Source organism: Pseudopipra pipra, chromosome 9 (genome assembly GCF_036250125.1).
Source record: "Pseudopipra pipra isolate bDixPip1 chromosome 9, bDixPip1.hap1, whole genome shotgun sequence".
In the NCBI taxonomy this organism is placed as follows: domain Eukaryota; kingdom Metazoa; phylum Chordata; class Aves; order Passeriformes; family Pipridae; genus Pseudopipra; species Pseudopipra pipra.
In genome coordinates, this window is record NC_087557.1 from 18,307,256 (window position 1) to 18,320,185 (window position 12,930).

Genomic DNA, 12,930 nt, shown 5'->3' on the forward strand with positions numbered 1-12,930 from the left:
GAAGGATTGATGAAGCATTGCTCAGAGCTACAGGGTGGAAGAAAATTGGAGAAAATGTGATAGTGTTTTTTGGGTTGTTCAGCCTGGAGAAGAGAAGGTTCTGGGAAGACCCTAGAGCCCCTTCCAGTGCCTAAAGGGGCTCCAAGAGAGCTGGAGAGGGACTTGGGACAAGGGCCTGGAGGGACAGAAGAAGGAGGAATGGCTTCCCACTGCCAGAGGGCAGGGTTAGATGGGATATTGGGAAGGAATTCTTCCCTGAGAGGGTGGTGAGGGGCTGGGATGGAATTTCCGGAGAAGTTGTGGCTGCCCCATCCCGGGAAGTGTCCAAAGCCAGGTTGGACGGGGATAGTGGAAGGTGTCCGTGCCCATGGCAGGGGTGGCACTGTGAGATCTCTGAGCTCCCCCGGCGGGGCCGTTCCCGGCTCTGAGAGCGGCGGTCCCCGCGGTCCCGTTCCCGATCCCGGTCCCGCTCTCTCCCGTTCCCGGTGCCGGTGGCGGTCCCTCCGCCGTCCCCGGTGCTCTCCCGGTGCCGGTCCCTCTCCCGTTCCCGGTGCCGGGCGGGCCGAGGCCGCGGGGAGGGGCGGCGGTGCCACGTGACGCCGCAGCCCCTTTAAAGGGCCACCGGCGGCGGGCGGCGGCACAATCACGGCTGGGGCGGCGGAGCGGGGCCGCTGCCGCTGCCCGCGGCCCGGGCACAGCGCAGCACAGCCCGCCCCGGGCCCCCCGCCCCGCCAGCATGGCCGGGGCTATCATCGAGAACATGAGCACCCGCAAGCTCTGCATCGTCGGGGGCATCCTGCTCGTGTTCCAAGTCATCGCCTTCCTGGTGGGAGGGCTCATCGGTGAGTGCCGGGGGCCACTTTCCTTCCTCCTCCTCCTCGCTCCGCTCTTGTTTAGTGCTTGTTACAGTATCGCTGACTCGCGCCCATGATCTCATTACCCGCTTTTGTAGCGAAGCGATCCCGGCTCGGGGCCCTTTGTGCCCGTCCCGCGGGTGCTGCGGGGGGAGACGGGCAGGGAAAAGTTTTTGTGTTGGTTCCTCTCTTTTTTTTTTTTTTTTTTTTTTTGGCTTGGTTTCAGCCCGCACTTAAAGAAAGAGGGAAGGGGGAAAGCTTCAGTATGGCGACGGATCGCGCAGGGAGCCTCGCGTTTCAAAGTTGTCTTCAAAAATAATAATAATAATTTATTTTTTAAAGGGTTTTTCCGCCGCTCTTGGCTCTGCCCCTCCCCGTGCCTCGGCCTCCGAACTGGCCGCGGGAGGAAACCTCCCCCTTGCCAGGAGGAGAACAAAAAATAATAATAAAAATTTAGAGGGAGAAAAAGGGGGGGGGGGGGGGAAGAAAAGAAAAAGAGGAATGACTGTGGGGGTTTTCCCGGCTCTGGGTCCCCCCGCGCCGCCGCTCCACGCGCGCTTTGTCCGGGCTCGTTTCCCCTCTTTGCCCTCCGATCCTCGTCTAGGAGGGACACCCCCTCACTCCCCGATCCCTTTCCAAGAGGGACCCCCCGGCCACCCCCCGATCCTCTTCCAGGGGGATCTCCCCTTCGATCCCCTTCCCGGAGGAGCTCAAATCCTTGTAAGCTTGGCCTTGGTTTGTTCCTGCTCACGGAAAACCCGCGTGGCTGCTGGGGGAGGGGGTTTATCCCTCCCTCCCACCCCCGACACCCCCGACACCCCCGAGCTCCGTCCCCCCCGGAGCTTCGTTCCCGGGCCCTCCCCAAGGCTCCGCACGCGAACCTCCGCGCCGGGAACTTTAAAGCCCAGATTGTGTTTATCCCTGAGCATTCCCGGAGGCAGGGATGTGAATTGGGACACAGCCCTGCGATGGGGGGCTGCCTCTCGCTGCCTCCGGGAGGGAGCTTTCCCTGAGGGATGGAGGAAGGAAAATGGAGGAGAGCGGGTTTGGGGCAGTCCTGGGGTTTGGTTTTTTTTTTTTTTTTTTACTAGAAAGCAGCTGAGTTGTGCGCCAGCTCCTTGTAACGATGGTTGTATGGATCTGGCTGCTTTGGCCATTTCCAGGGTGGGAATGTTGCCCTGCTCTGGCCGGGAAGGACTGTCCTGCACTGCGGGGGGTCCCCCATCCAAACCCCCACTTCCCGGAGCAGGGCCAGTTCCCCGGGATTCATCCCCTTCCCCTCATCTGTTGGGGTCTTGGGGAAGGACCGTGGATAGCCAGTCACATCATTCTGAAAATTTGTTGTGCTTCTTTGGGAGAATAAAGTTAGGCTATTTGAAAAAGATTGAAGGAATTCCTTCAGCCATTCCTCAGGAAGCAGACTCGGTGTTCCTGGTGCCTGTCAGTGCTTTGCCTTTGTGGCCTCTCTAATTATCAGCTTCTAATAACCACAGAAATTCCACTAAACATAATTTTGGAAAACTTCAGTTTCCCTCATTCTCTTTCTTCTTTATCACAAAGGAATCTCTGGCACAAACTGAAAAAAACCCAGTTTTTCTGGTTTTGCAGGCCTGAACCTATATGAAGTTTATCAGGATTGGCTTTTTTCCTTTCTTTTTCTCTTTAAGAGCTGGTTCAAGAGCAGGTTACTGAACCCACCACTGATTCATGAGATAAAATGCCTTGGCCTGTGCTGTGCAGAGAAGCCAGACTTCATCTTTTCTAGTAGTTTCTCGCTACTAAGTTTAAAAAAGCTGCTTGTTCCAAAGGCATGTGTGGATCAGAAAGCCCTGTTTGTGCTGGCATCTGGGGACAGATGTGATAAACAGATGTTTATAGTTGCCTTTATAAGGGAAAAGACAAATGTTTCTGTTCAGGTGTGTAGGGATTCAAAGACTGAAGAATTTATATGCTGTTAGTTCAGTTTTCCATCTGGTTTATTCCCTGCCTTACTGGCTGCTGCTGCTGCTGGCCATCCACCTTGGGTTCCCCCATCATGGATGGGGGTCCCAGCTCATGCTGGAGCTGGAAAACTGCATGGACAGGTTGGCTGGGCTGGGGCCAAGGAGCTCTTCTGCCGTCAGAGACAGTGATTTGGGCTGAGTTCAGTGTCCTGCACAAACTCAGGCACCTCATCCTGTTGGAATAAGTGCATCTTCTATTTGCTGCCATGTCCTAAGGAGTTACTGCAGGAGAAAGTTCTTTAATTACTGGAAATCCCAACTTCTGGTCTTCTATCAGATCAAACTGCTCTAATCAATCACCCAAACTGGTTTTTCCTCCACAGTATTTACCACTCCTGATGCATTCAAGGAGTTTAGAGCCTCCTCCCTCTCTTCAGGCTCCAACAGCTCCCAGCCAGCCCTTGTGGGAGCTGGAAGCCCAAGGATATTTGGTGCTTGTGCAACACTAAGTTCTGTGTGTAAATTAGGTGTGGTTCCCAACATCTGGCAGGGTGAGACACAGCAAAGCATCGAAGCCTGGGGGTCTGCGTGCAGCTCTTCCTAGGAAACCACCTTGGATCACATCTTGTTGGGCTCCCTGTATCCCTGGAAACTGATCCAGTGACTGACCCTGGGCTTGCAGCAGTGGGGTCCTGCCCCTTTAGTTAGTTCTGAGCACGTAGTGTTTCCTAAGAGGCACCTGGTGAGGAGGGGCCAGTGGCCGATGTCTTGAGGGGAGTGAAGCTGGCTGTGCCACCAGCTCCAGCAGCAGGGACATGGTGTGACCGCTCCAGAGGTGACACAGGGCGGGATGGGAGCAGAGGTGTCGCTGAAATAATGTCCTGGTCTGGTTTGATCCACCGAACAGACACCAAAATCTACTTATTTTAGTTTGTTCAGGTCTAGACAAACCAAAATACGTACACGAGTGAGACAGGGCTGCAAAGCCTTTCCCTTCACAGGCACTTAGGTCATGTTTCAAAACAATGACTAAGTGCTCTATTTTAACAGATTACTAGTGCAAGTCCAAAATACCCAAATGCAGCATGTTGGTACCTGATAAAACAACCATGACAAAGCTTTGTTTGCCTGAAATCAGGGGGTTCTGCCGCTGGTGGTTCCCCAGCTTGTTTTTGAACAGTCACCTGCAAAATGCCAGTTTTAATATGACTTCCACATTTCCAACAGCTCTTTTATTTAGCAGCAGCAATCTTATCAGCTCTCGTGTGGGTTTTGGTTAGAGCTGTCGGCAAAGCATGAGATGGATATGTAAAGGAGTCATTCCCTTGGTGGGGTGAAGCTCCTCTGGCCTTCTAAGGGAGCTTTGCAAAGCCAGAGAGGGAGAAAAGACCTCAAAAGATCATTTTGTTGATTGTTTCTGTATTGTTGTGCTGTGGTAATGAGCTGTTGGCTCCAGACAAGTGGGGCTGTCACTGCTTCAAACCCCACAGAATTCCTCGTGTCTGCTCCGTTCGTGGAAAACATCTTGTTTGAAGGTCACGCTTCTGGGCTGTGTGTGATGTGTTCAGTTGGGATGTATCAGTAGGAGATAGAACATGATCCATAAAATTGTCATAATGCAGCCTTGTCTTCACTATCCTGCTATGAATGATGGCATGCATAAATTACAGGGGACTGGGATCAACAGGAATGTTTCCTGTTATCGTTTGTGAGAAATGAGGCTGATGCTGATTTACAGTCACAGTGTTCCCAGGAGCCCTCACGTGTTCTGCCTTCTCTGGGTATGGTGTGGCTGTTCCCGGGTGCCACCAGGCCTGGGAGCTGTGACAGCCTTGGACTCGGCACGCGGACAAACCTTGAACCTCAAATCCTGGGGTCCGTTCTGGGCCCCTCACAACAAGAAAGACATTGAGAGGCTGGAGTGAGTCCAGAGAAGGGAATAGAGCTGGGGAAGGGTCTGGAACACCAGGAGTACCTGAGGGAGCAGGGGGTGCTCAGTCTGGAGAAAAGGAGGCTCAGGAGGGACCTTCTGGCTCCCTGCAACTCCCTGACAGCAGAGTGGAGCCAGGTGGGGGTCAGGCTCTGCTCCCAGGGAACAAGGGACAGGAGAAGAGGAAACAGCCTCAAGTTGTGGCAGGGGAGGCTTAGATGGGATATTGGGAACATTTTTTCATGGAAAAGTTGTCCAATCCTGGCACAGCTGCCCAGGGCAGGGGTGTAGTCCTCATCCCTGGAGGGATTTAAAAGCTGTGTGGATGTGGCACTTGGGGACATGGATTAGTGGTGGCCTTGGCAGTGCTGGGGAATGGTTGGACTCAATGGTCTGAGAGGACTTTTCCAGCCTAAACAATTCCATGATTCCCACAGCTGGACCAGCTGCAGCATCCATCTGGCCGTGCTTGTTACTGGGGATTTTGACCAGTATGTTCCCATGGAGGTCACACCAGAACTGCTTCAGGCTAAAGCTGAGCTGGGACACCTGTGTCCTCTCCTGGCGGCTGGTGAGGTGGCGGAAGTTGTGTGTATGAAATCTGACTTGATTTAGTGTTGATCCTGGTTGTTTTGAAAGCAAAGCTTTTGATTACAAATTACCTTCCTCTGTGTATCTTCTGGAAGTTATGGTGTCCCTCTTTCTAATCCCTTTGCACATCCTGGAATTCTTTTATATATACAGTATTTTAAAGAGGAAAAAAGCCCGGAGCTCTGTGCAGCAACATCCCTGCTTCAAAAATCTGGGTTTTTTTAATTGAAAAGGTGATTTTCAGTAATTTATTTTCTGTGAGTTATTTTCAAGGTGCTTTCCACCCAAACTGTTCTATGACTCCAAAGATGCCTCATCCCAAGTCAGAGATTATCTTATTTTGGTTCAGACAAGCCCAGGGAGTGGAGAACTCTCTGTGATTAAAAGAGCTGAAAGTCTGGTGCCCAACTGTACACTTTAGAAATTTAACTGATTGGAAAAGTGGAGGTATTTATGTAGCACGAGTCCTCTGGGCCTAGGGGGATGCGTTTAAAAAAGTGCAGGTTCACTGCTCCCTTCCCTAGGCTTAGGCTTGAAAGACACAATTGTTGTGACTGGAGCAACTCAAACTTCCTTGTGTGTCTCGCCTGGAGAGATAATGAGTCATGTGTGGCCATGGCTGAGCAGCTCTCCACAATCCCAGCTCATTATCTAAATGTCTGATTTGGCTCCTGAGTGCCGAGTTTCCAGGATTTAATTTTCTTTCCTGGGATTTCATTACCTTCTTAGGGCTGAACTGATCTTTTGACAGGGGAGGCACTCGGATTTCCAAGGTATGTGGTGCAGCCTGCAAGGAAAGAGTGTCTGCAGACAGGGACAAAGAGCATTTTTGTGTGCCTGACTTCCTTTCATCCTGGGCCCCTCCAGGAGATGGTCGGTGCTGCTCCGTGGCCATGAATGCCAATAGATTCTCTGTATAGACACATTCCTGCAGTGCTGCAGCCTTGGCAGAAGCACTGGGAGCTGAAGAAAAAGCAGACACGAAAGGTCATGTCTATTTAGTTTAGGTCTGCTCAATTCTTCTTTTTAAGAGCTGTAACTGTAGCTGAATGGGCAGAAGTGGTAGAAATGGAGAGTTCCCAGGCAGGAACTGTAGTGCCAGGGGCCTGAGGAGCTGGGAATCCTCTCAGGTGCTGTTTTTTATCTCTTCTTGCAGCTGCATCACTTCTAAACTAAGTCAACTTGGGATAGATGCATTAGGGAACTCTGTGCCTTGTAGCTCAGGTGACAGGGATGGTCCTCCTGCTTCTCTGTTGTGTTGTGTTGATATGGGACTTAAACATGACCTGAGCACTTACCCTGCTGTCTCTCTGCCCTTTGCAAGGGAAAGCCATTAAACAGGAAGTCTTTTCCTTAGTAAATAACATTTATGGCCTTTGAAGTCGGGTTATAACTCTCTGATAGCCTGGGAAAGCCTTTGAAGGACACAAGGTGTCCCTGGGGAAGGGCCAGGACCTGGGCCTGCCTATTCACATGGAGATGGAATTCCTTTACATATCTGAGTATTGGCTGTTTCCAAAGTGTCTTATCTGTAAACTTGGGGAGTTTCAGGCTCAGGAGAAAAACTGCTGGATAACAACAGCTCTTCCTGTTCTCCTAGACCTCTGCAGGGATTTCATACCTTGGCTGGGCGTTGCAGGAAGTGCATTTTATCCCAGTGGAAACCTGACACAGGACAATTTGGAAGAAGATCAGACTGTCTGTTGCAATTAGTAAAACAGTTCTACCTCCCTTTTTTCTTCTTCTTTTAAATAAAATATTTTTGAATATGTATTTCTGCATTTAGGGAACTCCACTAGCACTCACTTCATTTGCTTTAGTTGCTGCTATTTCATATATATGTGAATTATGGAGATCATTCAGTCAGTTCTCCCAGCAAATGTAGTTGTGCCTCCTGGGATTTTCTGGCTTTGTGACTTGCCTGGGGCTGAGGGAATAATCCCTTATCTCCAGGATCAGGGCTGTTCCCCTAGAGCCCTTTGGCTGCTGTTGGGTGGCAGCAGCTTCACAGGGTGTTGGGACCCCCCTGCTCTAAAGGCTCTTGGCATGGCTGTTCCTGTGGCTCCTTGGGAACTGATTGTGGGGGGAGAATCTCCAGTTTGGGCTCCTCTGAAGGGTTTTTTTTTCTGATAGCACAGTTCAAAGCTGAAAAAGTAGCTTTGGAGAAGCATTGTCCTTGAGGAAAAACACAACCAGCCACCCCTCTGACCATGATTGTGCACACAAGAATATGTGGTTCTGTGGTTATGGAGTCACAGAATCCTGGGAGGGTTTGGGTTGGAAAGGACCTTAAATCCCATCTCATTCCATGCCCTGCCACGGGCAGGGACACCTTCCACCAGGTTGCTCTAAGCCCCATCCAACCTGGCCTTGAACACTTCCAGTCATGGGCATCCACAGTGTTTCTGGTCTGATCCAATGGAGTTGAGCTGGGAATCTCCCAAACTCTACTTTGACAGTTTGGACAGGTTCATTTTTATGGCCTGAAATGAAACAAGACAGAGAAACTTGTGTTGGAAAATCTATTGGAGACAACAGGAATGAGGGTGTTCAGCTGCAGTAGGATGTCTGGGAACTCTCTCTGTAAATAATGATGGAATTGGTGCCCTGAGGCTATGAAAGTATTTTGGTCTGGATAAAACTTGAAGCTAAATGGTGACAAAGAAATAACATTCCAAAGGGGAGTGGGCCTCTAGTAGGCAGTGGGGTTTTTTTTTTGTGGTTTATTTTTTTAAAGATGAATTATTTAAATATACAGTAGCTCTGCATATAAAAGCTGCTGCAGTGTTCAGAAAAAGGCTTTGTGAAACAGTAACTAGCAATAAAAAATAGCGATCTGTGTGCCACTCAAATATATTAAACTGGTGGGACTGAGGTCAGGGAAGAGGGAGATGGAAAAGTTTCATGTTGCAGTAAATATATATATATATAATATATATATATATAAAATAAGGGTATATGTGATGCTATTCAGATTGTGCTTGTTTCAGTCGGCAAAGCCGGGTCTGCCCATGATAAATTAGCTTGTTTATTCCTACCCTGCAGTCGTTAGGGTAATGAAGCAGAAGCCCTTTGTGTGTGCTCGCTGGGAAGTGCTGGCTGGCGCGGAAGGGGGTAATTGAGTAGAAAAGCAGAATGCTCCCGGGGCCGGGAGAAGTTAAATCCCCCCGAGGTCAGGGGGATTCAGGCTTTAATCAATGTGGACACAATGCAATTGAGAGTTTCCAAAGGGCTTGTTTATGGGGCGGGAGCAAGGGTCGGTGGTTAATGGAAGTGCTGGAGGTGCTCGGGATGAGAAGGTGCAAAATGTGGATCACAGAGGTGTGGGCTGGGGAGGGGGGGATATTTGCGTGTAACTTGTGTGCAGGAGGAAGGAATTATTTGAGGCCTCATCACAGGAGCTTTTGGGGGAGCTACTTAATTATTCAAATTAAAATACTGAGTGATGGTGGCTCTTACCCAACTGTAGGGGTATGTAATACTCTAAAACAAAAAGGCTGAAAAATTGAGCTCATTTATAGACATTTTTTCTCTAAAGATTTAAGTCTAGAACTAGAAAAACAGTGTGGGTTTTTTGTTTTGTTTGGGTTTTGGTTTTCTTTTGTTTTGTTTGTTTGTTTTTGTTTATTGTTTGGTTTTTTTTGCTCCTGAGTTAAGACCCTTGGGTCTTGTTTTCTGGAGGGATCAGACCCTGAGTGCCCTGCTCTGACCTCCTGGCTGAATGGAAAATATGAAGTTCTGTGCAGGAGTTGCTTTAGTCTGTGAGACACTGCTCGGGTGGCTCTGACAGTCCATCAAAGCCCTCCCCTGGGCAGTGGTGGCCACACTGCTGAAGGTGTCTGGCTTTCCAGGTATTCCCTGGCTAAAACCATCACACGGAGCAGCATGATCAGCTGTGCCCCTGGAATTTGGGATATCCTGGGGCTTCTCCAGTGAGCAGAGCAACTCCACATGCTCTGCTGGAGACGATGCAGAGAGAGCTGCCCCGTTTCCCAGCAGCACATGCTGGTTGCCTCGTACCTTTAAGACAAATGTGTTTATACCATCCATGCTGGAGGGGGAAGCTGGAAAGGGGTTCTTTCTCAGGAACTGTAGTGATAGGGCAAGGAGTAATGGGCTTAAACTGAAAGAGGGGAAATTTAGGTCAGATATATTGGGAAGAAATTCCTCCCTGTGAGGGTGGGGAGGCCCTGGCACAGGTTGCCCAGAGAAGCTGTGGCTGCCCCATCCCTGGAAGTGTCCAAGGCCAGGTTGGATGGGGCTTGGAGCAACCTGTTCTAGTGGAAGGTGTCCCTGCCCATGGCAGGGGGTAGAATGAGATGGGATTTAAGAACCCTTCCGACCCAAACCATTCCAAACCTCTGGCAGTCCTGGCAGGTCCAGCAGCCTCCTGCCTACAGCTTTTGGCATCTGGCACTGCTGGTATTGAACTCCTTGGCATGAGGGGTCTCTGCCCCATGGCTGCTCCTGCCCTCTGGAGCCAGGACTCTTTCCTGGGGTCTCCCTGGGCAGCCCTGGCTCGAAGGGCTGGTTCCCGGAGAGCTGCGCTCCTGACTGGCATCTCCCAAACCTCTGTGATGGCAGCCCTGCTCCTCGGTTACTTCAGGTGGTACCTGCATTCCCACAGCGAGCAGCTGGAACACGGGCTGAGGCTTCTCCACTGTATTATGCACCAAGAGCTATTTAATTATTTACAGGCTAACATATATCATGGAATACATGGAGCCTCCCCCAGCCAAAGGCAGCAGGGCTGGGAGCAGCCGCCTTGGCACCGCTGCACAGCCCAAATCCCTTGGTGCGAGCTTTGTTTTGCATAGCACTTTGTAATACTGTTAGTTGACTTGGCTGCAGCTTCACAAAGCATTTTTTTCCACTTGGTTCAACACTCACTCGAATTTAATGGGACAGGAGCCAAATCAGTGATGGAAGCCAAGTGCCGACGTTTGTTTGGTGCACAGTTCCTGATGAGGAATATATATAGTAATTGTCTCTTGCTCCTCAAAGCTGTAACTTTGGCAGAGGGGAGGCTGGAGGGAGCACGCCAAGTGTTTAAAATCATAATCAGGCAGTGATGAAAACATGTATTTATGGCTATAATGAGTTGCATCAAAGCAAGAAACATTCGGCTTCTCTGTAGAAGGAACAATGTCTCTTAATTCAGAAATACCTACTTCGAAATCACACAGAATCTATCAGAGCTGAAAAGCTCAGAGCTTGGCTGGAATGTCTGCCTTATTTCACAACAAGATTCCTGATATTCCCTTCCAGCTGCAGTTTTAGCAGTGGTTGCTGTGTTCTGCATTGAGGCACAATGAAGGAATCAACATTTATTGCAGTGTTTTATGCACTATGGGCATGTCACAAAAGTGTTCTGTTACCCTGGACTTTGGCTTGATTTTTGTTTGTTTGTTGAATGCTTTGTTATATTCTATTTTATTCTATTTTGCTGTTTCTTTCTGATATCTCAATATCTTGGCTGGGGGGGGCTGTTTTGATGCATGAGCATTGTGTGGTTCCTGGGGGACCACTGGATGCAGCGAGAGCTTGGGATGCAGCAGTGCAATGTATACACTGTGGGTTGAGATCAGGAGCAGGTATGAATGGGATAATTTAGGTTGGATTCCACAAGTATTCATGTAATCCTTTAGGTTGGAAAAGCACTCCAAGGCTGTTGAGCTCAACCATTAACCCAGCAATGCAAATCCCCTTGAGCCCACCCTTGTGTGGCATCACTGCGACTTTGCAGCTGAAACAGACTCAGTGCTGTCAAAAAATGGAAAAAATGCAGTTTATAAACAAGGCTTTTGAATAACTTCCTGCAGCCCTCACTGAGTCACCTCCCCACCGTGGGAAGGAGCGCGGATGTCACCGTGTGACGAGGTGGCACTTGGGGAAGGTGCTCCACAGGGTTCCTGGCTGGGATCCCAACCAGCTCCAGAGCTGCTGGGATGATCTTACTGTGTCCAAATTACACAGGAGCCAGGGCTGAATCATCTGGATGTAGCAGCGCATGCAGGGCTGGGAACCTGGGGCTGGGGGGTGGGAGGGCGATGCTCAGCTTGGGGGTGTTTCTCTCATTTGAATATTGGAGTTTTTTGGTGGGCTAGGATCTGCTTGGGAAGTCCTGGACCATCTGTCAGAACCTGGATGGTGACAACATGAAAATCACCTTCTGCAGGAGCTCCTGGCCTGGGCACCTTCTCCCCAGTTTCACATGAGCACCGTGGTGTCCTTTTTCTGAGGACTTTGACATCAAGTATCTCTTATTCTATACATCTGAATGTCCCTTAATCTGTGTGCTGCTTCTCTTTTAATCCATAGTTTAGAGACACTCTAATGCTTATCACTCACAGTCAGTCCCACTGTTTCATATGTTTTTCCCTACTGAGTCCTGGGAAAATCTCTCCTGATATAAAGCCAAACTCCCTTTCATCATCCTAAACTAAATTTCCTCATGTTTTACTTTACTAGGTTAAATTTGCACCTAATTTTTGGAATTTCAAGCCTGGCTTTCATTTTAAAAAGAGCTGAACTTTTGGGAGGGAGGGGGGTTAATAAATTTCACTTCACAACTTTGTATTACATAGGATTAGTTTATCCATCCGGGTTTATCTGGGCACATGCTTTGTCTGTGGATTTGCTTGAGTGAGCACATGGGAAGGGTGTTTGCATAGGAAAAGCTTTCAGTAACACAGGATGATTTTGGGTGATGAGGTATCTGAGACTGAACTGGCAGATACTGGCTCTTCAGCTAATCCTCATCTGAACCCACTACAAAGTCAGTAACATGTCTGTAGATGTAATAACCTTAATTACTTGACTGTGAGATCAAGGAGCTGTGAAGGAGCAGCATTGGGTGCATTTGTTTTAAATTGCCTTCAAAGAGTTGAATGGGGAGCTGTGTATTTTGATGGGGAAACCACTGTCTAAGATATCTGAAGATGCTACAAATGTGGTTCTCTTCCCTTCACAGCTCCCAGCCCCACTACAGCTGTTCCTTACATGTCAGTGAAGTGCATTGACGTAAGGAAGAACCACCACAAAACCAAGTGGCTGATGCCCTGGGGACCCAACCACTGCAAGAAGCTGAAGGACTTTGATGAGGCGGTGAGTCGGCAGATCGAGGCCAACGACATCGTGTTTGCTGTGCATGTCCCGCTGCCCACCAAGGAGATGAGCCCCTGGTTCCAGTTCATGCTCTTCATCATGCAGCTGGACATCGCCTTCAAGATGGACAATGACCTGAGTGAGTGGCTCTGTCCCCTGGGGTCTCATTTCCCATAGTGTTTCCCTTAAAGCTGCTTTTACCTTGGGCCACGTGTTGGCTGCTGGTGTCCTGCACAGTGAGGTAGTGCAGGAATGTTCTGAAGGTGGGAATAATAACCATGGAATGGTTTAGGTTGGGAAGGAACCCTAAAGCTCATCTCATTCCATCCCCCTGCCATGGGCACAGACACCTTCCATTATCCCAGGTTGCTTCAAGCCCCATCCAACCTGGCCTTGGACACTTCCAGGGGTGGGGCAGCCACAGCTTCTCTGGGCAACCTGTGCCAGGGCCTCACCACTTTCACAGGGAACAACTTCTTCTCAGTATCCCATCTTAACCTGCTCT

General features: G+C 49.6%; 1 protein-coding gene across 1 annotated transcript in view; it reads left to right on the forward strand.

Annotated features, from left to right (window-relative positions):
• Positions 1-644: 644 nt before the first annotated feature.
• The window catches only part of WLS (Wnt ligand secretion mediator), a 28,013-nt gene continuing 15,727 nt past the window's right edge, over positions 645-12,930 (forward strand). The window contains exons 1-2 of the mRNA XM_064664901.1: positions 645-842; positions 12,292-12,564. Coding sequence (XP_064520971.1) covers positions 737-842; positions 12,292-12,564 — 379 coding nt within the window. The 5' untranslated portion in view covers positions 645-736. The remainder of the gene's footprint in view (positions 843-12,291; positions 12,565-12,930) is intronic.